Below are 26,465 nucleotides of genomic sequence, written 5' to 3'. Positions count from 1 at the left end.
GCTTCCATCATCGCCTACGTTGCTTCCATCATCGCCGACGTTGCTTCCATCATCGCCTACGTTGCTTCCAGCATCGCCTACGTTGCTTCCATCATCGCCTACGTTGCTTCCAGCATCGCCTACGTTGCTTCCATCATCGCCTACGTTGCTTCCATCATCGCCGACGTTGCTTCCATCATCGCCTACGTTGCTTCCATCATCGCCGACGTTGCTTCCATCATCGCCTACGTTGCTTCCATCATCGCCGACGTTGCTTCCATCATCGCCGACGTTGCTTCCATCATCGCCGACGTTGCTTCCATCATCGCCGACGTTGCTTCCAGCATCGCCGACGTTACTTCCATCATCGCCGACGACGCTTCTTACTTTACGCGTACGTCTGCCGATTGACCTTCCTAGAACCTCATTTGAAATTAAACCGATGATAAGTAGTCCTATCACAAACCGTAATTTTAACAAGACCATACTGTAAAATAAAATACAACACATAATTATTGCATACGTTTTTAATTCATAGTGTTGCAGTTAAGGCATTAACACCCAATATTGAGAGTTAAGATATGGCGCGCCAAGCTGTCATTTATTTGAGAAATAGAGATATCTTAGATTTAAATAGAGATATCTTTATTAACAGAGATACTGTATCTCTATTTAAAACTAAAATATCTCTATTAAAAACTAAGATATCTCTATTAATAGAGATATCACTATTTAAATAGAGATATCTAGGACATCTCAATTAGATCTTAGTTTTAAACTAAGATATCTTTAGCGCGCCATATTATTAAGAGCTATGATTATCTGACGTTCTCTAGTTATCTGCAGACGTTTTTTTTTGGTCCAGTTTGAATACATACAGTAACGATTCAGACAATTAGCGTATATTCAAATTCATTAAAAAATTTTGAACTCCCAACTTACCCAAAGGACCAATAAAATGCTGGCCCTTTGATTAAACGCAAAGCTACAGGTGGATCTACACTTGGATGTAAATTAAACGCAAAGCTACAGGTGGATCTACACTTGGATGTAAATTAAACGCAAAGCTACAGGTGGATCTACACTTGGATGTACATTTGGGGCGAAATAGACTCGGCGGTCAAATTCATGATTATCAATGAGAGACGAGGTGGTGAGTTACACGGATCTGATCAGCCATTTCTTATATTACAACAAAATTAACAACAAGATTTGTTTGGGTTAAGGTAAGTCATTTAAATCATGAGCCGAGTTACACCCGCAACAATATTGATAGTTTTAATAGTACTAAACAAGAATACAAATTTAAATGATCCGCATGTGATTGTCTCATGAGACAAGATGGACGGTGATAGGTCCTCCTTGTGTTAGTCTCAATGCTACTGCAGTCAGAGGAAAAATGGCAAAAAGCTTCCTACTTTCTAAGAGTTTTATCAGATAATCTATATTGTTTTGACAACTCTTGTAACATGACCACAGTGCTGATTTTGCCATTTTAACTGACTGGGCAAATGTAAGCCCAGCACTGTTTATAACAACCCATTCTGCTACTGTCCCTAGGTGGTATCTGAATAACTATAGCAAGTTATCCACGTTGCTGTCTGCATAAATGCTGTACTTTTAACACCGTACACTGTCATGTAGTACAGTGTCTGTTGTTATACAGATACATACCTATTGACAGTAGCAGAATCGGGTCTTTATAATAATAATATTATGCGACATTTATATAGCGCTATTTCGTAAAGATCAGAGCGCTTTGAGTGTTAGTTGATTATTAAAATTATATAGACTCTGAACAGGAAATAGGCTAACCAAAGACAACCCGTTATGACAATAAAAAAAAAATAAAACAACGAAGATGATTCAAACACCACCGCACTGTTCCCCTGCAATTTAGGACGCAAGGCCCGCCTGGACAGTATCCATAAGTGTTTCTGCTGAGTAAGAGAATAGAAAAAATACCGTATAAAGAACGGTATTCCAGCAGAGACGGGTCCATATAAAAAAGAATCGATCATAAATTCGGTTTTAAAAACCCCAATTGATTCCGGGCTCGATCGTCAAATACCAGTTTTTAAAACGGTTTCCGTGGAGCTAGCAACGAGCAATTATCAGATGCAACGCGATCTTTTTATATAACCGTTCTTTTGAAACTTTTCAGCAGAAAAGAGTCTATATAGTGTAGGCCTATTATGGATCACTCACTAACACTTGCTTCCACCATGTTTGAGGAAAATGAACACCCGTTCCCTCTTTTCGTAACAAGTACCTTTTAAACGTGGTTACCATGGCAAGGGAACGCAAGCGAGTGGACTAATGACAAGCGACAATTATAAAAGAAAATACATCGCTTGTGATTGGTCAAATTACATTGCGCTTATATCCTTGCGTTGCAATTGCGTCTCTAGTTAGGCTCAAACAATGTTAATAATACGGAATGCCTACCTGATTTGATGATTGGTAACAGATATGTTGAACAACCTTGTAAATTTGAATTCGTACTCACAACTACACACTTGTGTGTTCCCTTAAATACCACAACTTCAGCTGATAACTATTGTTAAACAACGAATTATGATTAAAATTATGCATTATTAACATATGTTCTTATGTAATTAGAAGGAAAAAATAGATGAGGAATTAAATAATAAATAAATAATAATATATTTTTGTATATAGTTCTTTGTTATTTTATATAATGTTTGTTTTAGGTTATATGACGGCCCCTTGATTGCCAACATATGGTTGTTTTGCACTATAAGTAAAGTTAAATAAAAAAATAAAATAAACAAAAAAAAGAATAATTAGTTTCTAAATGTACGTGTAAAATGTAAATATAAATTGAGAAATTATTATGTCTGTTTTTAATGAAACATTGCTATTTGTAGTTGTTTGATAACAAATACCGTGATGTTTTGTATAACTAATGACTATAATATTATAGGGATTTCCACAACCGACAACAACAATGTTGAAATGTATGTCGCTTGTTATAAATGATTTCTATATCGTTATTTAATATATATTCAACTCTTCCAATAGGTATATAGTTATAAAATGAAGTGCGCTACTTTATTCCGCAGATCTTATTTTCAAGTTTGTCAAGATCACCCTCCGAACGGTGACGTCTGCTCTGAGTAGTGATCATGCAGTAACTGAATAAATGCTAAGAATTTCTGTTGATAAAACCATGGAGGTATAAAATATATATATGATAAAACCAGGAGTATCAATTTCTTCACTTCCTGAACTTAAAGTGCGATATTGATGGATTTTTTTACTATAATCTTATTTTACTCCTTAGCTTAACGCTACCATGTTCGAAGAAAATCTACACACGCGTTTCTTTCACCCCGAACCCCACACCCCATAGTATGTATATTATGATACAGGATACAGCATCTTGCCTCACTTCGTAATATGATTTGCCTTTTGATAAACAAAAAAGAACCTTAACCAGGTTTCCTACTCGCAACACTCGTGTTCCCTTTAAACAGCCAATTCCTGTATGATTATTATGCATTATAATCGAACATATGTTCTTTTAGTTGCCGTCATTATTTATTTAATATATATATATATATATATTTGTTTTAATCTTATGCGAGTTCAACCCACTTTTATCTCTATTTTTTTCTCTTAAAAAATGTACATATACATTTAATGATTATTAATGTTTGTATTTAATATATTTGAAGCATTCTCTTTATTCAAATTGTAACATATGGCTAGCAAAATAAACATAAAATTGAGTAATAAAATAATGTCTTCTTTTAAATAAAATTAATTTCGTAGTATCCTCATACGAATCCTCCCCAACACTCGTCTTTTTTCAATCAATGTAAAATGTAAAAATGAATTCGCATCCCATGCGCGATGTTGTAATCATTCACCGGTTACGTGTCGTGACATTCCGTGACCCTTTTGGGTATCGGACCTCTACAGCTCACTATGTCGGTCGGTTGGTCGGTAGGTCGGTAAACACAAACTCAAATTTAAGCACGCGACTGCAGCCATGTATATGGCCATTGTTGTATCACTTGCCGGTTTTGTCACATTCGTTTTTTCCATCCCATGTTTCTGGTCCGTGTTGTCACCTAGCAGCTCTCAACCAAGTTAAGCATGTAGGTACAGCAGTCTATATATAGAGGTATTTCACGGAGAGTACTCCATGGGTCCTTCATCGTTTTGTACAGGTTAAACAAGGTACAGCAGTCTATATAAATTAGAGGTCTATTATAATATTATGTGTGTGTATATATTGGTCTGTAATTGGATATCTTTGTAAATTAGGCGTAAACAGACCACGTGACATCATGCAATACGAATGAGATAAATGTAGCGCCCTCGTTGTGACATCTCTTTAATTGATATAAAAGTGTACGATTGAATCTTTTTAAACAAATTACTGACTATTACAACTTCTCACGATCCAGACGAAACAGGCTTCGATATTATATTATAGTCATGAGTTGAATAATGACTCCAAAATTAAAGCTTGGTTCCCACTAGGACGCAACGCAAGGAGGACGGTAAGAGCAACGAAACCGGTAGACCAAGTGGTCGTATTCACCAATCACACTTATCTAAATTAGATTTCCCTTAAATAGTATTTTAATCAACTCAATAAATTATTAACTCAATTTAAGTATTTCCCTTAAATTGTATAGATAGGATATTTTTCGCGCCGCGGCTTTAGCCAGCTATATCCCCAGAGGACTACTCATTCAGAAGCTATAATTATCAAATGGAAGTTATAGTTCTAGAGACAGTTTGGGATTTTTTAAACTAGGGTCATGCTCAAATTACAAACCCCAAAGCACGTCTGGGAGAAGAGAGTCTATGAAAACATTTGCTGTTTTGCTGTGAATATCTTGTTGTATTTACTTCTGTAAAAAGACTTATAAAAAGAGAAAAGAAACCTTTAACGTTTTAACCAAAATCCATTTTCTGACAGACAGTATTTTTGCAGGTAAATTTTTTTTTATCCAGTTTTTGGTTAACGTGAATAACTATTATGTGACATTAACATGACACATTTAAAAACAGGGGGACAATATATCTTGTTACGTCAACAAGTGAGCGGCGTTTTTTGTAAGAAATATTTCTTATTTAACTTTGAGGGTAGGCTTTTTCTACGTGTGAATGTAAATACGGCCACTGGAGATTGCGCCCCTGCGTTACGTCCTAGATCATTATTTTCGAACCTTGGGTATACAACCACAACAAACGGGCCATTAGAAACTCGATAAATCATATCAACAACATCAACAACAAAATGCTCCATTTAAAATTTATTAGTTATCACTATAACATTTCTATTAAAATTATCCATCCATATGGAAAATAAATGGGGAATAGCCATCTTCGCCTTCGTCGAGACCTCCTCAATCGCTTTCGTCGGGACTTCCTCCTTCGCCGCCGGGGTTTCCTTGGCCGCCGGGGCGTCCTTGGCCGCCGGGGGGTCCTTGACCGCCGGGGCGTCCTGGGCCGCCGAAGACGAATTCGCCGCTGTTGAGTCCTTCACCTTCTTGGATTGCATCGCCGACTGGGTTTCCTTCGTCGGGACTTCGTCTTTCGCCGCCGGGGCTTCCTTGGCCGCCGGGGCGTCTTTGGTCGCCGACGATGGATTCGCTGCTGTTGAATCCTTCACCTTCTTGGATTGCATCGCCGACTGGGCTTCCATCGCCTTCGTCGGGAATTTCTCTATCGCCTTCGTCGGGACTATCTCCATCGCCTTCGTCGGGACTATCTCCATCGCCTTCGTCGGGACTATCTCTATCGCCTTCGTCGGGACCTCCTCCATCGCCTTCGTCGGGACGTCCTCCATCGCCTTCGTCGGGACTTCCTCCTTGGCCGCCGGGGCTTCCTTGGCCGCCGGGGCTTCCTTGGCCGCCGGGGCTTCCTTGGCCGCCGGGGCGTCCTTGGCCGCCGGGGCGTCCTTGGCCGCCGGGGCGTCCTTGGCCGCCGGGGCGTCCTTGACTGCCGGGGCGTCCTGGGCCGCCGAAGACGAATTCGCCGCTGTTGAGTCCTTCACCTTCTTGGATTGCATCGCCGACTGGGTTTCCATCGCCTTCGTCGGGACTATCTCCATCGCCTTCGTCGGGACTATCTCCATCGCCTTCGTCGGGACTATCTCCATCGCCTTCGTCGGGACTATCTCCATCGCCTTCGTCGGGATTATCTCCATCGCCTTCGTCGGGACTATCTCCATCGCCTTCGTCGGGGCGTCCGTGGCGGCCGAAGGAGAGTAACTCGCCGAAGGAGAGTAACTCGCCGCTGGAGAGAAATTCATCTTCTGGGATTGCATCGGCGACTGGGCTTCCATCGCCTTCATTGGGAGTTTCTCCAGCGCCTAAGTCAGGACCGATTGACCGTCCACTAGCCTCATTTGAAATGGTACCGATGATAAGTAGCACAAACAGTAATTTTAACAAGACCATACTGTAAGATAAAATATTTAAATTCATTTTCGAAATTTTTTTATTAATTAAATTTCCACAAAATGACGCAAACGGTAAAAAAACTTATTTTCATTATGGTCCTTCAAAGTAATTCAAATGTAGGGCCTATATTTTCCTAAGATTTCTATATACGGTACAAAAATATCTAGAAGTTAAAAACACATATTTCATGCGTGTTTAATTAATAGTACTTTTCCACTTAATGGTAAATCGAATTTAATACATTTACAGTAACAATAGACATTTTATTCAAATCCCTTCGAATTTATCTCCAACATAATAAAGGACCAAGAAAATGCTCTTTTAATTAAACGCAAAAGGTGGATACTTCGATGACGACGCAATGGATTCATCGTATTCTGGTCACCAAGATGAATTGCACAGATTATATTGCATGTTTTTTTCTGGTCAAAAGTTATAAACTGACCACCCACTGGATCTATTTTTGTTGAGCACGAGAATACGGATTATAATTATCGTATTTTAAAAGAACGATATTTTTATGCCAGAAGAAACGGGTCATAATTGATTCCGACCTTGATCGTCAAAAACGGTTTGAAACGGCTTCTGTGGAGCAATTTTTTTTTCTTTTAAACCTGTTTCATGAAGCACTCTTGCTCCAACAAGAACGTTGTATGCCTAATAAAACAGCGGACGTGCAACAACTTGCTCCACCATTTTAGAGGAATCCATGGTTTAATAAAAAATGAAAATATTCGACGCAGTATATTTGATGCAGTATTTTTGACGCAGTATATTTGACGCAGTATATTTACCTGATTTTGTGATGATTACTGCCAACTTATTGAACACAGCCTTTGGATTTACTTCAACTCATGATTACACATTTATGTGTTCCCTTAAATACCACAACTTAACCTAAAAACTATTGTTAAACATGTACAAATTATGCACAATGAATCGAACATGTGTTTTATAGTTGTCGTAATTATGTACCGTATTTAACAATTTCTAAAAATCTTTTATATTTTATTTTAAAAATTCAATTGCAATAATTTACAACACACAGAAGAACAATAATGAACAAGTATAGGCCTAATTAGTTTCTAATGTACGTGTAAAAATGTAAATTAAAATTACGCAATTTTTGTATCTGTTTTAATGAAACATTACTGTTTTGTGAATATTCATCTGAACTGGATATCGAACATATTCTTTTAATTACATATTTAATCATTTGAAACAATCTTTTATAGGCCTAAATATCAAAAGTCAACAATTTATGGCCTTGGAAATAAACAATGAGCAAGCACAATTCATAATGCCATTACATTAGAATAATATAATAAATTTAAAATGTAAAAAATGTTCACGCACAAATTGGATGAGAGACTCGTTTGGTCGAAAAGCAATTCATTAACGGAGGATGTAGTATCTTCAAGATCAACTATTCAATTTAAGTCGGGTCTCGAACGGGCGTGGTCCAACCACCCTTTGAAATTTGCGCCGTATTCGAGATTTGATGTTATTTTCTAGAGGGGCTTATAGGCATAGCCTACGGATCCAGCAGATGCTGAGCTCCGTTTTTGTATCACTCGCCGGTTTTGTCACGTTCGTGACAACGTGACCGTTTTTCATATGACTGGCTGTTACATGTGAGCGAGTGGACTGTTAATCCTTATTTAAATCTTTAAGAATTTCTGTTGAATCAACCAGGAGTATCAATTTCTTCACTTCATGAACTTAAAGTGCGTTAGAAATGTGGCGCCCTTGTTGTGACACCCCTTTAATTGATATAAAAGTGTACGATTGAATATTTTTTAAACAAATAACAGGCTATTACAGCTTCTCATGATCCCGACGAAACAGGCTTCGAGATTATATTATAGTCACGAGTTGAATAATGAAAGCTTGGTTCCAACTAGGACGCAACGCAAGGACGTAAGAGTAACGCAAGCGAGTCGACCAATTACAATTGTTTTGATATTCCATCCCTTGTGATTGGTCAAATAACATACCAGTGGCCGTATTCACCAATCACACTTAAATATTTCTCTTAACTCAATAAACAGTTTTTCCCTTAAATTGTATTTACTTAGATAGGAGATTTATTTTAATTGTGTTTCCCTTAGTGTGAATGGTGAATAGGGCCACTGGAGACTACGTCCTTGCGTTGCGTTCTAGATTTGGTGCGCGTTTACGTATAGCAATCATTATCTCTCGAACTTTGTGTATGCAGCCACAACATACGGGGCATTAGAAACTCGATAAATCACATCAACACAAATATCAACAGCAAGATGCAACCACAGCATACGGGGCATTAGAAACTCGATATATCACATCAACACAAATATCAACAGCAAGATGCAACCACAACATACGGGGCATTAGAAACTCGATATGTCACATCAACACAAATATCAACAGCAAGATGCAACCACAGCATACGGGGCATTAGAAACTCGATATATCACATCAACACAAATATCAACAGCAAGATGCAACCACAACATACGGGGCATTAGAAACTCGATATGTCACATCAACACAAATATCAACAGCAAGATGCAACCACAACATACGGGACATTAGAAACTCGATATATCACATCAACACAAATATCAACAGCAAGATGCAACCACAACATACGGGGCATTAGAAACTCGATATATCACATCAACACAAATATCAACAGCAAGATGTAACCACAACATACGGGGCATTAGAAACTCGATATATCACATCAACACAAATATCAACAGCAAGATGCAACCACAACATACGGGGCATTAGAAACTCGATATATCACATCAACACAAAAATCAACAGCAAGATGCAACCACAACATACGGGGCATTAGAAACTCGATATATCACATCAACACAAAAATCAACAGCAAGATGTAACCACAACATACGGGGCATTAGAAACTCGATATATCACATCAACACAAATATCAACAGCAAGATGCAACCACAACATACGGGGCATTAGAAACTCGATATATCACATCAACACAAATATCAACAGCAAGATGCAACCACAACATACGGGGCATTAGAAACTCGATATATCACATCAACACAAATATCAACAGCAAGATGCAACCACAACATACGGGGCATTAGAAACTCGATATATCACATCAACACAAAAATCAACAGCAAGATGTAACCACAACATACGGGGCATTAGAAACTCGATATATCACATCAACACAAATATCAACAGCAAGATGCAACCACAACATACGGGGCATTAGAAACTCGATATATCACATCAACACAAATATCAACAGCAAGATGCAACCACAACATACGGGGCATTAGAAACTCGATATATCACATCAACACAAATATCAACAGCAAGATGCAACCACAACATACGGGGCATTAGAAACTCGATATATCACATCAACACAAAAATCAACAGCAAGATGTAACCACAACATACGGGGCATTAGAAACTCGATATATCACATCAACACAAATATCAACAGCAAGATGCAACCACAACATACGGGGCATTAGAAACTCGATATATCACATCAACACAAATATCAACAGCAAGATGCAACCACAACATACGAGGCATTAGAAACTCGATATATCACATCAACACAAATATCAACAGCAAGATGTAACCACAACATACGGGGCATTAGAAACTCGATATATCACATCAACACAAATATCAACAGCAAGATGCAACCACAACATACGGGGCATTAGAAACTCGATATATCACATCAACACAAATATCAACAGCAAGATGTAACCACAACATACGGGTTGGTTGTATTTGTACATTGTCTGTATAAGTTTTTAAAAAAACACCAGTTTGTAATAGATTTCTGGTATTTTTGTGTTTAAAATTGAAACTTTATTAATGTTAAATTTTGACGAAATTGTATTTTTTGTTAATGTTCAATGACCTTTTGACCTACAATGATGTCAATATGTTACGTTTTATTTTTTCAACATGAATATAACAATTAGCCAACCTACACAGTACATATTAATACAAAAAAAAAGCAAATTTGATCACTAAATACAAAGTTATTAGAAAAAATGTTACCCCTTACCCTATAATTGTTAATAACAAAGTATTATTAACGGACAAAATGTCCTCATAAATTCATAGAATATTTGTTTGTTTAATTTCAATTTCTTGTTCATTGTGTCTATATGTTAAGGAAAACATAAACATAAGATCTCTTATAAGTTTGTGTTTAAAATTGAAATGTATAAGTTATTTTATAAGAAATTGCATTTTTGATTGAAGGTCATTGACCTTTTGACCTCTAAAGATGTCAATAAATGTTGGATTCATTTTTTAAAAGTATATTACAATTAGGCAATCTATACACTACATACTGATAGAAAAAAAATGCAAATCTGTTAACTAAATTGTAAGTTATTCGCAAAAATGTTACTCCCTACCCCATAATTGTAAACGATTACAAATTACTGAAAACTAACAAATTTCTTCATAATACATAGCATATTCATTTTTTGTTAATCTTTAATTTCAATTTTCTTGTTTATTGGGTCTATATGTTCATGAAAACATCTGTTTGTATAATATCTATTGTATTTTTTTTGTTAAAAACTGAAAGTTATAAGTTAATATTAGAAAAAAATTCATTTTTTATTAATTAAAGTTCAATGACCTTCTGACCTCTAATGTCGTCAATATTTGTTGGATTTACATAGAAAAATATATTACGCTTAAGCAGTCTATACACTACATACTGATACATACCAAGAAAATGCAAATCTGTCCACTCAATCCTAAGTTATTAGCAAAAATGTTACCCCCTACCCCATTATTGTCAATGATTACTAATGACGAACAAGTTTCTTTATAATGCACAGCATATTCAATTTTGAAAAAATGTTAAATTCAATTTTCTTATTTATTGTGTCTATAGGTTTAAGAAAAAATTAGTTTGCATAAGATTTCTTGTATTTTTGTGTTTAAAATTGAAATTTATAAGCTAATTTAGAAGAAATTGCATTTTTGATTAAAGGTCAGTGACCTTTTGACCTCTAAAGATGTCAATAAATGCGGGATTCATTTTTAAAATGTATATTACATTTAGCCAATCTATACACTACATACTGATAGCAAGAAAATGCAAATCTGTTAACTAAATTGTAAATTATTCGCAAAAATGTTACCCCCTACCCCATAATTGTAAACGATTACAAATTACTAAAAACAACAAATTTCTTCATAATACACAGTATATTCATATTTTATTAATCTTTAACTTCAATTTTCTTGTTTATTGGGTCTATATGTTCATAAAAACATCAGTTTGCATAACATCTATTGTATTTTTTTTGTTAAAAACTGAAAGTTATAAGTTAATATTAGAAAAAAATTCATTTTTTATTAAAGTTCAATGACCTTCTGACCTCTAATGGCGTCAATAATTGTTGGATTTACTTATAAAAATATATTATGCTTAAGCAGTCTATACACTACATACTGACACAAAGAAAATGCAAATATGTTCACTCAATCCCAAGTTATTAGCAAAAATGTTACCCCCTACCCCAAAATTTTGTGTTGCATATTTTCCGTAGGCGGTGTTATATAATCCTAAAAATTGACTATTAAGCTGTACAATTGGCATTGCTATCATGGATTTCTGAAAAGAAGACATATTAAGCTTTCCAAAAATGTATGGTAGCATTTGCCACCAATTTGATACCGAAAAAATGTCTGGCCCATGGACTAGTTGAATTTAACCATTTATTTTGTGAAAACACTTTCCTTTTTCGTTTTTTTTTTCTATGGAAGTGATTAACTTTTATTTAAACTAAAAGAGTAACATATTCAAAGTTTGATTTAATTAATCTTCATTTTTCATGTTTTTGGGGGACAATAAATCTTTAAGGCTGGTATTCATGAAAGGGGACTAACTTTAGTCCTGGACTATCTCTGGATTTAGTCCTGGACTATTTTGAAATGGTATTCATGAAAGGGGACTATCTTTAGTCCTGGACTAAACATGGACTAAACCTGGACTAAAACCGGCAAAAGATAGTCCACCCAAGGGGTAGGTTTAAGAAAGTTAGTCCTGGACTATCTCAAGAATAGCTCGAAAAAAATGGCGGCCTGAGGTAAGGTAGGTTACAAGTGTGACAACGTTAAAACCATATTTAAGAAACAAAATATTATTAATCATTTTTATTTGTATCAAATTAGTAAATATAACGTATATTTAATATAATAAAGTACTTTAGAAAGTAAAAAAATTATATTTAGTAAGTTAATTTAGTGTGTTTAATCTAGGCCCAAAAGCTAGGCCCACAGTTTCAATTCTGACAGCGCTTGCCTAGGGCGATATTGCCTAGCAACCACCTTATACTGCTAGTGTTAAAATGATTTGTTCTTCATTAAGCGTGTAGGAACTAAAAGCGCACATTTAACTTATTTTAAAGATGTAAATCACTCTATATATCTTAATTTGTAATATATTTTACATATTATAATTTTTGTTAAAAATGATGATAGATGGATATAGCCTAGCTAGCTAGGCCGAAGTCTAGTATTTAGTAAGCCTAGCTAGCTAGAGTACCTAGTAGCCTAGGCCTACTACTAATTAACTAGGCCTCTCTAGACTCTGCCATTGGCTAAGTCGATGGGCATTGCAAGGCCCTATATCAGGTAGTCCGTAAACAGTAGTCTTAGCCTATTGTAGGCATACCTTGTATTACTTAGTATGCCTTGTCTAGGCCTAGACTGGAATGCAGTGTTGGGTATTTTCAAAATATTGGATCAATTTACATAGGACGTCCTGTTGAAGTAATTTTAATTTGGCATAATAAATGCAATAGGCCTAGGCTAATAGTTAGTAGTCAATATTAGATACTGTATATATTTTAATATCATTTATTTATTTTTCTATTAGTATTGGTTTAGACAGCTGAACAAATGTTTGGTGAATATTATATGCCTCCATTACCGTCCTAGTTACATGGAATGCTGCTGTTGGGCAGGTAAGGTATTAATAAGATAAAAATACCGCTATTATCTGTACTGTCTTTCAGTTGTAAAGCTGTTTGGATGTAATTTAACATTATTTAAATATTTTTTTTTTAGATACAATTGCTAACAAACCTGGATGGAGCACAATAATCATGCAGAGAGAAACAGGACTATCAAAACAATTGTATACGTTTTAGCAAGTTGTACTTGTGTAGTAATAAATGAAAATAAGAAAATTAATATAAAAACCACATATGAAACTTTTTAAATTACTCTATTGTTTTATTCAAAAACAGTAAATAAATAAATTCAAATACCATATTACTGTAGTACATTCATGTTCAGATCACAGCATTCTGTCCAACTTTTATTTAGATAAATAATTCCTGACTGAAATATATATTATATACAATTGTCATCAAAATAAATAGTTTTGTTACTTAAAGATGGTCATCATGTCTTGAATTATTTATGTCCAATTCTCAATTCTGCAGTTTATACTCTGATAATTTTGCAACCACAGCTCCAACAATGAAAATAGTATAGTCCTAATAACAGTATTTAATTTAATCAGTCTCTAAACAATGTTGATGCCTTGCTGACTTGAAAATCTGTGTAGATAAAAAAAAGGTAATTTACAATAAATATTGGAAATTAATAATTACTGTATTATTGTTTTTTTTATATTTTCCTGTGAAATTACCTTTTATAATCAATATTTCTTTTGAACATATTTTTCTTATTTCTCTGTTTTTTGTTTGCTTTGCTATATTTATTTGTTTGTTTTATGTATTTATATGAGGGCCCCTTGAATTATGGTCATCATGCATACTGTATGCTGTTTAGGTTCACCATTTAACAAAAATAAATAAAACATTTGAAATAATTATATATAAGGTAGTCCACTATTTAAATGTGATATCTCATTTTAAATTTAATGGAACACAGATCTTCAATTAAATAGCTAGTAGAAGGCAGGCTATTGCTCTACTCTAGTCTAGTAGTAGGAACTAGATGGACAAGGTTGCAGCTAGCTAGGTTAGGCCTAGTTTTTTTTAAATTTAATCATCATATTATTATTATTATGAATCAACCTACTGTAACAGACAAACAATTAATAACAAATGATGCATCCATTTTTTTAAACAAAATATAAAAAAGTACTACTAGGCCTAGTACTAGCCCTAGTACTAGCCCTTTGGATAGTAGCACTACTACTAGTAGTAGCAGTAGTAGAAGGAGTCTGCCTAGAATCCTCCTATATATAATATAGGCCTAGTAGTTAGCTAGGCTAGGGCCTAGGCTAGTCTAGATCTAAAGAAAAGAGTAGACAGTAGTTACTACTGGAACTAGCCTAGGCCTAGGTAATAGGCCATATTTTTAGTGAAATTAGTGTAGGCCTAGGACTATAGGTAGAATAGTGGGTAGGAATACTAGGCCTAGATAGTAGTTGCGCCTAGGCTAGTCTAGGTAGGCCTAGAGAGAGGTAGGCTAGGCCAACAAGGTAGGCCTACTACTACTAAGTCTAGGCTAGCCAGCTAGGCATATGCTAGGCCTGAAGTTCGCCTTAAAATTCAATTTCTTTACATGAAATTCAAATAAAATTACACAAGAGTCTTCTTTAAATATTCAAGACTTACTTTGTTTTCCAATAATTTCATTTATGCTTCTGGTTTAATGGCAAAATTGGTTGTTTTATGTTACTATTTATTCATCAGGCATCTGTCACACACGTGTACATGTACTGTGTGTAGAATCTGTAATCTGACCTCTAGTTGAACTTGTGCAGGGTAAATTATGCCCTGGACGCGTAGTACGCGAATGCAATGCTAGCGTGTTTAGAACAAGTTTAGAAGGAAACATCATGGACCACCTAGCTGCTGTAATTTTCCATGGCTTAATCCAGGACTAGTTAGTCCAGGTTTCATGAATACCATATTAAAGATAGTCCAGGATTATCCTTAGTCCTGGACTAGATAGTCCAGGACTAAGGATAGTCCAGGACTAAAGATAGTCCCCTTTCATGAATACCAGCCTTTATGATTGAGCTAAATTAGGCTTTGTCAGGGTAGGGTGAAAGCAATTTTGGGAATGTGGGCTTATGGATTCGGCCTAGATTTATGAATACTAGGCCTATTAAAACGCTTTAATCTAAGTATTTTAAAAAATGTTAATGTATAACTTTATATAATGTTCATGTTTAAACATTAATTACCCACACATTAATGTTGAAGTATTTTTAAAACTTAAAAACACCAAAAAATAGACATTCCGGGATAGCAATTTTAAATTGCAAATATCTCAAAGAGCAATTTCGCCTAATTCTGAGTCTCATTCGATCATCATTCATGTTTACGCGTCATTCCCAGTCCTTCTGCTGGAAGCTTGAATCCCGACTGTTTCTTATCTGACAAATTCCTATAGTTGTCGGCATCCTGGTCGGCATGTTGCCTTCCTATTTCTTCTAGGTCTGTACTACTTTTCGGGCGAGTTATTAAATCATCGAGGTATTGGTTTCTTTCGGCGCCATCGCCTGTGCCATTTCCATCGCCTTTGAGATGAATTCGATCGCCGTCAGGTATGTCAGGCATGTCATCTCCTGATTGCCTCTTATGTCTGCCGATTGACCATCCACGAGCCTCATTTGAAATGATGCCGATAATAAGTAGCACAAACCGTAATTTTAACAAGACCATACTGTAAAATAAAATATATCATTTCATTTTATTTAAACCACATAATATAAATTAAATCTCAAAGATAAAAATACTTTTTCATTCAGTTAAATACATAACAGTAACAATATACAATTATTCAAATGCATTCAAATTTGGAAACCTCCAACATACGCGAGGATCAATAAAATGCTCTTTTAATTAAACGCAAAGGGTGGATACTTCGATGACGACGCAATGGATTCATCGTGTTCTGGTCACCAATTTCTGAGATGAGTTGCACGGATATATTGCAAGTCCGCCATTTGTAACAACAACAATATGGTAAGTCATTTATACAATTCTCGAGCACTCATAGACACTTGCATTAATGTTGAGTTTAACAAAACTTTAGTTCATATATTGATTTAAATATTTTATTTATACTGGGCGACCTCTTCAGTCCAAGACTGGTCTCCCGTAGGGCCCAGTTATGATCAGTGGCTGTGATCCTACTCATCTCGGAAGATGTACTAGGTTCTTTAAAGTGAACATGAGCTAGATGTGTACCGTACTGGACCTACGCTTTATAGTCCTTATCCGAGAAGATGTGTACACTGGACCTACGGTTTATAGTCCTTACAAAAGAACAATATTTTATTGCCAGAAGAAAAAAAAACTGATTCCGATCTCGAAACAGGCCTACCGGTTTTGAAACGGTTTCCGTTCTTGTTAAAGTGTTTCCTCCGAAACAAGCACCCTTGTCTAAAAAAAGAACTTTAGGCCTACTTTTTGTAGGCCATAATAGTGGACATGGAGAACGTGCGTGCACCAACTTTCTCCACCATGTTCGAGCAACAAGAATCCATAATGTGAATTTTGACGCAGTATATTTGACGCAGTATATTTGACGCAGTATATTTACCTGATTTTGTGATGATTACTGCCAACTTATTGAACACAGCCTTTGGATTTACTTCAACTCATAATTACACATTTATGTGTTCCTTAAATACCACAACTTAACCTAAAAACTATTGTTAAACATGTACAAATTATGCACAATGAATCGAACATGTGTTTTATAGTTGCCGTAATTATGTACCGTATTTAACAATTTCTAAAAATACTATTATAACAATTCAATTGCAATAATTAATTTACATAACACAGAAGAAAAACAATGAATAAGTATAATTAGTGTGCATAATTAGTTTCTAATGTAGGTCTACCTGTAAAAAATGTAAATTAAAATAAGCAGTTTTTGTGTAAAAAAGGTCTGTTTTGTGAATATTCATCTGAACTGGATATCGAACATGTTCTTTTAATTACATTACATTTAATCATTTGAAACAAACAATTTAAAAAAATTGAATTCAATCAATCTATTATAAATTAAGGACATAACATTTAGATAGCGACAGCCGAGGACCATAATGAAGATATGGGGATTTTTTTTAAAGGACAAGATTCATCTTACTTTTCTATAATACTGCCCGCTATGCTCCCACCAAACATTGGCTCTGATTGAGGGCGTTGTTTCAGCAGGGAGCGGTCAAAGAAATACAATACGGATAAAGATGACACTGGAACAGGCGCAAGAAGAACCGAAAAAGGAGGTAAAAAAGGTCATTTATCATCCCAATATTTTATTATTTGACTACTACCTTATAATTTATAACCCAATAATTATATAAGTTACTTTTTGCTGTTTTAATGTAAATATATACTTAATAAACAAGCAAATAAATTGCCATCGGCTAGGCCTAAAAAATGGTTGTGGGTTTGCGGTGTGTGGGCGCCTGCTATCTGATGATCGACCTTAGTTGATTGTATTGGTAGAGGAGGGCTAGGTTTCCTATACGTCGCATTAATATTTTACTCTGATCGTACTTATGATTGATTTGTGTAGTAAAATTAGGAAGCCCAGCTGAATAAATGTGACCAGACCCATGTATGTGCGACTCTAGGCCTAGGTAGGTACCTAACATGAAAATTCAAACTTATTGAAACAGATCGAGTCATACATCAAAAAATGAAGGAAAAAAATAGAAATTTAATAACACAAAAATAATTAAAATTCGTCAACATGGTAATTTTTTATAATTTTTTTAATGTTTTTTTTTCATAAAAAATCAGTATAGGCATTTCAATGCATAAGAAAAAAAAAGTGTGGCAATGAAGTGCAATATTCTTAAAAATTGTTTTTAAATTATTATTTAAATTTATTATTTTTCCAAACATGAATCTATCTCTTCTCAACAACAACCAAACCCATTTACGTTATAACAAGTTTTTCCCTACCCTCTGACAACCCCCCCCCCCCCCCAAATTATTACAAATTGTCTTTCAGTCGAATTGATATTCACAAACATACTATACTTGCACACCCAAATCCAATTACTTTATAAAAATAACAACTTTTTCCCTACCCTCTGACAACACCAACCCCCTCTCCCCGAAATTATTACAAATTGTCTTTCAGTCGAATTGATATTCACAAACATACTATACTTGCACACCCAAATCCACACCAGCTTGGGTAAAAACACGCACTCTGATTGGCCGCATTGTAAACTGACAACCTAGCGTACTAATATTCATACGGGTTATTATTATTAATGAAAAATATTTATTTGCAATCTTTTAAAATCGCTGTATTCTAACAACTTTAGTACCAAAACATAATTGAATGTTATAAATCAAACATTGTTTTATTTTATTTCCTACTTTTTAAAACATATTTAGAGTGATTTAGAGTGAAATATATTATGTATACAAAGGAGTCGACATAGCCTAGATCGTCAAAGGCCTATTCTTTAACCAGGGAGTTACATCCCTGCGTTAACACTACATCCTATGCTATGCTAGGCCTAGGTAAACATGTGGAAAAAATACAAAATTTCAACATCTAAAAATTCCATTGTAACATCTATCAATATACACAAAACTTATGTCAAAATAATCGTAATAGCATGTAGTATATGGACTGAAACATGAAAATAATGGACTAACTCAATTTTTATGAAAAAAAGACGTGTTTTGATGAGGTATATTTTCGAATCGTTGTAACTCATGAAATAAACATCAGAAAAGAAAAGAAAAAATTTCCCAGCAGTAGAACAACTCCCTGTTGACATTTTGGTACCAATAATGTCATCATTAGCCAACCAGAAGTAATTTTAAAGATTTTTTTTAAAAAGGACCTTCAGCGCGAACTGAATATCAGGTCACACTTTTTTGGCGACATCAAAAAGGGGCGTGTCACCATAAGTTGCAGGTACCTAGCCTAGGTATATATTAGGCCTATATACTCAAGTCAATTGTTGTAATTGAGGTTATGCACAGTATAGCCTACTAAGCCTATACTTTAGGAGGAAGATGATGATGAAAAACTTATTTTTATTTCAAGAATCAATAATAATATATAGCCTATTTACTTATCTAAGCTAGACTAGGCCTGTTGTGTTGTTGTGTGTTGTGATTTTCCTAATTTGTAAAAATTATTTTTATGCGGGCTGTTTTATTTATGTAAATCATTTAAAGAAAGCTCAATAAAACAGCGAGTTTTATTTACATGTGAAATTATTATTTGTTTACAATAAATTTGTTATAATCAAATTATTTTGTAGGCACCACCTCCATTAGCCCCAAAGCCAAAAGATGACCGTAACCTACATCTGTCTGGCCATGTTGGTTTCGACAGCCTTCCAGATCAGTTAGTCAACAAATCAGTTGCCCAGGGCTTTTGTTTCAACATTCTATGTATTGGTATGTATCCATCAAACAACACAACATCCATAAACTTTATGCCATCAATCAATCATTCTATTTTGTATAGTGCCATTACAATGATAATTGTTCATTGCACTTATGCCAAAAAGAACAAGTTTTGGCTTGAAACTGTCCCAAGGATGATTGATCGTTGCTCTCCACAGCTATATTTTATTATCCTGATAATGAAGAAGACCGCTTTTAGTATAAGTGTTTAAATGGAAGTAACTGTATCTTCAAATACTGTACCATACTTTATGTTTAATGTAGTAATTTACCAAAATATGATTTAACAATATTGAACCATATCACTTACAGGAGAAACTGGCCTTGGTAAATCCACCATGATGGATACACTCTTCAACACACAGTTTGAAAGCTCACCTGCAAGACACGACTTACCTGGAGTGGAAATCTGCACCAAGACACATGGTTAGTGGTAGAAGTAGAAACTGCCCAGTGGTGGGAAGTACAAACTTCCTAGCGGCAGAAGTATAAACTGCCCAGCGGCAGAAGTATAAACTGCCCAGCGGCAGAAGTAGAAACTGCCCAGCGGCAGAAGTAGAAACTGCCCAGCGGCAGAAGTAGAAACTTCCCAGCGGCAGAAGTATAAACTGCCCAGCGGCAGAAGTATAAACTGCCCAGCAGCAGAAGTAGAAACTGCCCAGCGGCAGAAGTAGAAACTGCCCAGCAGCAGAAGGAGTACAATTTAATGGCACTAGTTTTAGAAATACATTTAACATCTATTTAGAAAATACTGCAGACCAAGTTTGGACCTCATATTCTCTAAAAATGTCGTCCAATCTGTTTTAAAGTTCTTAATATTTAACTGAGTCAATCTATAATACTTCACCCTTATCAGCTATGAAATCAAAAAGATATATCCTAACTAATCTCAGTCACACCTGAATGAGCAAGGTATTTTTCATTACAGGAGTCAAAGAGTTTTGACAGGCTGTTTGTTGAAAGGAAACAATTTTTATTTGTTTATGAAGAGATTGATATCATTATTGTTTAGATTATTTTACTTTTAACAAATCTTGAAATCTTTAGTCATGGCAAAATTCAGAAATTGAAAGAATGTTTTTAATTTACCAGATATAAATCACAACTTGGTAACAGTAGTTTTTATTTGAGATTAAATGGCACTGTATTCAAATCCTGTGTTTGACTTATAAATAGATATTAAACATTTTCTCTTTTGATTCTTCTGTAATTGCACTTAAATTTCACCAAAAGCTTTCCTTTTTGAATGCCAATAATGTTTCGACTTTAAATGTAGTGCAATGTTTAATGCAAAGTGAAGAGACACTTCTGATGAGTTACAGATCTACCAAAATGAAGCACATTTTCATTCACATAATATTTGTTTGAAAATTAACATATTTAATTATAAGTCATCAAATTGAATTAGTTTGAATAGTATTATTGTTATACCTTTCATATGATTCATTAATACAATTGTGGGCATTGACACAAAAGGGAATTTTTATGCTTGAGTGACCTCCACCAACCACACTCTTCAGTATTATGCCTCAGGGATATTATACCTGACCTGTGATGACTCATAAAGGTCATATGCAAATTTTAATCTTCAAAGTTTATAATATTGAGGCATTGTGTACATAAATGATTGTATTAATACTTCTTTATAAAATATATTACAGCTTTATAATGTTGATCTTAAATTTGAGATAAAATTCATCTCCAAACAGTACATTATCCTATAATAAGCTGTACTGCATCATCCAAAGTCCAAGAGCTACTTAAAACTGCAAAACATAGCATGTTAGTGTATTTTCCCCATAAATTACTTCCTCTTTTTTGTTATATAGCGTTTATCCAGATTTTAGTTGGTGTCTGTTCACATTTGACACCTTCCTAGTTTGTCGTTGCACGCAGGTCGGGGTCTGATGTGCAGCAGTTATTTTAAATAGTGGGCGGTGGATATATGTTTCATTATTTCATTTTTTGACATATTTTTTATATATATCCCTTATTTTTGTTATTTTAAATTGAACCTTTAATTTGTACAATTTTCTTTATATAATATTTTCTATGTTGCAATTTTATAGAATTCAATGGTCTTTTTATACATAAAATAAATTGCTAGTATATTACAGGATATGAGGTAGACAGGTATATTTGACTGGTTACATAGACCACAGAGGAAATCCTTCATGCATAAATGTTACCATGAACTGTAACCTTGATGTTTAGGTCAGCCATTTAAGTTTAAGCCATTTCTTATGTGGTTCTCATTTCCTTTGTACAGAGCTTCAAGAGAGTAATGTGCGACTCAAATTGACCATTGTTGATACCGTAGGCTTTGGAGATCAAATCAATAAAGAAGAAAGGTACTTTTAATATTGGTTTCATTATATCTTAAATATATTTAGTGTAATTTTAAGTACATTCTTATATTACAATATAATCCATTATTAATCTCGTAATTTGTACCATTGGTTTGATGACAACAATTGTTTACACATAATCAATTATTATTATCAAATTTATAAAGCACAAACAAATTGTATCCATGATATTTATATTTTTTTGTAATATTTGACTTTAGAAATGTGTGCTTCTAATTACATAAAACATTTTTAAAAATCTTTCTAGCTACAAACCAATTGTTGACTTCATTGATCAGCAATTTGAAGATTATCTACAAGAGGAATTAAAAATCCGTCGTTCCATACATTCGTACCATGACGCACGAATTCACGCCTGCCTTTACTTCATCGCCCCAACTGGACATGGGCTGAAATCACTCGACTTGGTCACTATGAAAAAACTGGACAGCAAGGTTAACATCATACCAGTTATTGCCAAGGCAGATACTATATCAAAGAGTGAACTTCACAAATTTAAAATTAAGGTAAATCTTTGTCTACACTATTAAACTAGTTTGACAAAAAAAAGTGTGATGTGCCCAAATATGGTAGTGATATGACGTCATCCTGTCCATATATGGGCACATTACATTTTGCACATCAAGTTTGATAGTGTAGACAGGGATTAAGACTGGCTGTCAACTCATTAGGTTTAAGGTCTCTCTGATTGCTCTTGCATTACAAATTTGTGTTGACCACATCCAATAACACTTTGGATGATAGTAAAAAGGTTCATCTGGATCTCTGTATAGTATTCAAATAATTTTTCTTTTGGATGATCCAAAATAAAAATTATTTGAATACCTTGGATGATACATTACAGTTTTTACAATCCGTCATCTTTCAAGTTTTTTTCTTGTAACATTATTTGACGTCATTGTAATTTGTTTTAATTTATATACTCAAAATACGATATCTGTCTTATAGATTATGAACGAACTTGTAACAAATGGCGTCCAAATCTACCAATTTCCTACCGACGATGAAGCTGTCTCTGGACTTAACACAACAATGAATGTAAGCACATGTTCTCAGATTAATTTTTTGATGATGTAAGCTAATGATACATTTCAAAGGTGGTACTTATACCATTCCCTGTCTTTTCATTTTTAGGGTCATCTTCCATTTGCTGTGGTTGGCAGCACAGAAGAAATCAAACTAGGCAACAAGATGGTACGAGGACGACAGTACCCATGGGGAACTGTGCTAGGTGAGATTTTGTTTTGTGCATTTGTTCATGTATCCACTTAAACTCGCACACAACCCCCTAAAAGATTTGTTTTTTGTATTAAATGTTGAGTTGGACACATTTAATTAACTCAATACATGTCTCTAACTCAACATTTCAAAGTTTTTTTATCCCTCTTGTAACCATGTGCGTTTTCTAATTTTAGTCTTTATATATATATATTTTTCTGTGTTGTGTGTGTAATATAAGTATCAAGGAAAACAAATCTCATGTTCGCCTTGTTGTGGTCATGACAATAAAGTTTTATCTCATCTTAAAATAATATTTTCAGTTGAGAATGAAAATCATTGTGATTTTGTGAAACTGCGGGAGATGTTGATACGGACAAATATGGAAGACCTGATAGAAGAGACGCACACAAGTCATTATGAATTATACAGACGTTGTAAACTAGAGGAGATGGGATTCCAAGATAAAGGACCAGGCAACAAACCAATCAGGTAAGACTTAAACTCTCAGTTTAAAGGCTTTCATGGCGAGTAAAAAATGGTCTGCCGTACACCATGTGTCTCCAAAAACGAATAAAGTGATGTTGTGAATGCCTCACAAATTACGGCGATTGTTATGGTACAAATGATGTACCACAACCCTTACTAGTGAATAATTACACAAATTGTACCATTTTGCCACCAGTTTACAGGAAACCTACGAAGCAAAACGTGTGCAGCATATGCACGAGCTACAGACGAGAGAAGATGATATGAGGCATGTGTTTGTGCAGAAGGTGAAAGAAAAGGAAGCTCAGCTTAAACAACAAGAAAAAGAGGTACACATAAATTAATTACAAATTAAATGAAAAAAATCTTAATGTTACCAAGGAGACATCTCCATGAAGTTACAATGATTTTGATGTTTATTTATTTCACGGAGGTAGCACTAATAGCGACAGTATAGCTGATAGGAAGAGGCCCTCTACAGAAAACAATACATGCCGATATAATGCATTAGATAACATTGGTGATTTATGTTTTAAAAAATAGTATACACACTTTTTTATTTGTTATAGCTACATGATCAATATGAGAAACTGAAAAAGCAACATGCTGAAGAGAAGAAGAAATTAGAGGACAGTAAGAGAGAGTTGGAAGAAGAAATAAACCAATTTAACAAACAAAAGCAAATTCATGCCGAAGAAATGGCTGCCCAAACCACCACTTTGAAGGGAAAGAAGAAATAAACATTCTGTATAAAAGCAGTTCACTCTTTATAGAGCATTATTTCTATACCAGTTTGAAGATGTTATAACCAGTTTAAACTGGTATTAACCAATTTAAGCTAATTCTCACCTGGTTCTAAACAGTCCGTGTGATCCATCCACATGGTTAAATTGTTTATACTTTGGACCACCATTTTATTTGTATTGTTCTTTTTATATTTATATAAGTTGTCCAATCTACTATTTATGCTTTTTATTGGCTAGACCAATAAATGTGTTAATCCAATTACAACTCTCTTCTTCCCACATAATAATCATTAGTTTTTATTATTTAAAAGTATATAAACAATAATAATAATAAGTTAATATTTAGTTAAATGTTAGTAATACCTCAAGGGGATTATTTATTATCGTACTATCAAATTTAAAATACTCATAATTTTAGTTTTTTAAAATATTTACATTGTAGCAGCAAAAATGAAAGCGCAATATTGTTCAGCTATCATGCAAAATTCATCAAATTCGAAAGAGATTAAACAAAAATGATGAATGAAATAATTGTCTTTTTAGAAATTAATCAGTTTATTATTAGTTAAGATGTTGAATATGCAACTTTCTTTGCCAAAACCTGCTAAATGTTTTATATTTAAGTAGGGTGTCCATCCATACTTCATTATGTGTAAATTATATATTGAATCTGTGTGTTTGTAGATTGATAGTTTTTAAGTATAAATAAAACATTTGCATCATTTCATAAAATTGTGTAGCGCTTAAAAACCAATGCGGAATCTATGTAAGTAGAAATTGTTTTGTATGTAGAAATGCTTAAATTATTTGCTTAAAACAAGTTGCACTGTTTTCAATTGAATATGAGATCTTTAAACTGCTTGCGCTCTGCTCCAATGTTCTTATAGAAATAGTGAGGAGTCCGAGGGGCTAGATCTCCTCAAGACAGTCCAGTTGGATGATAAACCTACTGTGTTGCTCGACCAAGAATCTAGCAGATGTAGTGGGCTTCCAGTCATATGGTCTTGAGCTTGTCTTCTTTATAGAATATCAGTAAACAGATCTCATTTAAATTTTTAATAGCCTTTTGTGTGGCTTACATAAATGTGATAGATCTGCCTGCATCAATTATTGTTGCCATTAATATAATATAAGCTAACATGTTTCAATTGCGTAAAAACAGTAATTTTTAAATACATTTATACAAAAAAAACCTCAACATTCAGTTAATGTTTTCTCTCTCTGTTGTGTCTATCTATTTATTATTGAAATGTATATGCCTATGCAACCTATAATTTAATTACATCTTAGCCTAACACACGGTAAACTCGAACTGATTCTTTTTTGACACTCAGATTGGAATCTGTTAATGTATACGCTTCAATATCTACATTATGTATTTTGTTGACAGGAGAAGTAACAGCATACATCAGAAGGACATGCATCCCAGTGCATTCAAATGTATTTTCTTCCACTAGTTCAAATCTCTATAATTGTTAATAGTAATATGTAAACTGTTGTTTCTAATAAAATATAGTCCATATAATATTTTCAAGACTCAGTCTTTGTTTATGAATTGTTCTCGTGAATCTAATTACATTTTCAATCTTAATACAACTTGTAACATTAGCATGTCAAAAGATCTCCATAAATCGTTTTTTTTTAGTATTTATCATCATTTCTGTTCTCTCTTTTTATACACCACCGCATGATAGTGATATGGTCGCCGCGAACGATACACGTGTAAACAGGGACGTTCAAATTTTCCGCCAAGTTAAAAAATGGTATCACGTGGTTGTATTTCACCAATCATGTTCC

The 26,465-nt window shown here is 34.4% G+C and overlaps 3 protein-coding genes across 5 annotated transcripts; 1 reads left to right on the top strand and 2 right to left on the bottom strand.

The window, feature by feature from the left end:
- Window positions 1–5,261: 5,261 nt before the first annotated feature.
- Window positions 5,262–7,281, bottom strand: LOC144843728 (uncharacterized). The gene is made up of 2 exons (XM_078700640.1): window positions 7,223–7,281; window positions 5,262–6,426 (listed from the first exon to the last, which is right to left on the bottom strand). The coding sequence occupies exon 2, from the start codon at window positions 6,423–6,425 to the stop codon at window positions 5,370–5,372; it is 1,056 nt and encodes a 351-aa protein (XP_078556766.1). The 5' UTR covers window position 6,426; window positions 7,223–7,281; the 3' UTR covers window positions 5,262–5,369.
- Window positions 7,282–15,472: 8,191 nt separating this feature from the next.
- LOC144843734 (uncharacterized) lies at window positions 15,473–17,100 on the bottom strand. Its single transcript, XM_078700649.1, has 2 exons — window positions 16,992–17,100; window positions 15,473–16,109 (listed from the first exon to the last, which is right to left on the bottom strand). The coding sequence occupies exon 2, from the start codon at window positions 16,106–16,108 to the stop codon at window positions 15,755–15,757; it is 354 nt and encodes a 117-aa protein (XP_078556775.1). The 5' UTR covers window position 16,109; window positions 16,992–17,100; the 3' UTR covers window positions 15,473–15,754.
- Window positions 16,394–25,775, top strand: LOC144843723 (septin-11-like). Of its 3 annotated transcripts, XM_078700632.1 has the most exons (11): window positions 16,394–16,411; window positions 17,615–17,685; window positions 19,699–19,837; window positions 20,159–20,272; window positions 22,116–22,197; window positions 22,463–22,721; window positions 23,164–23,253; window positions 23,350–23,446; window positions 23,757–23,925; window positions 24,119–24,251; window positions 24,492–25,775. In XM_078700632.1, the coding sequence occupies exons 2-11, from the start codon at window positions 17,647–17,649 to the stop codon at window positions 24,660–24,662; spliced, it is 1,293 nt and encodes a 430-aa protein (XP_078556758.1). In that variant the 5' UTR covers window positions 16,394–16,411; window positions 17,615–17,646; the 3' UTR covers window positions 24,663–25,775. The 3 variants fall into 3 exon arrangements, with proteins under 3 accessions (XP_078556758.1, XP_078556756.1, XP_078556755.1); XM_078700630.1 differs by lacking the exon at window positions 16,394–16,411 and having other exon boundaries at window positions 17,555–17,685; XM_078700629.1 differs by lacking the exon at window positions 16,394–16,411 and having other exon boundaries at window positions 17,606–17,694.
- Window positions 25,776–26,465: the final 690 nt, after the last annotated feature.

This window comes from Antedon bifida, chromosome 5 (genome assembly GCF_963402885.1).
Source record: "Antedon bifida chromosome 5, ecAntBifi1.1, whole genome shotgun sequence".
Taxonomy (NCBI): domain Eukaryota; kingdom Metazoa; phylum Echinodermata; class Crinoidea; order Comatulida; family Antedonidae; genus Antedon; species Antedon bifida.
The sequence above is the reverse complement of the archived record's forward strand: the minus strand, read 5'-3'. Positions and strand labels throughout refer to the sequence as shown.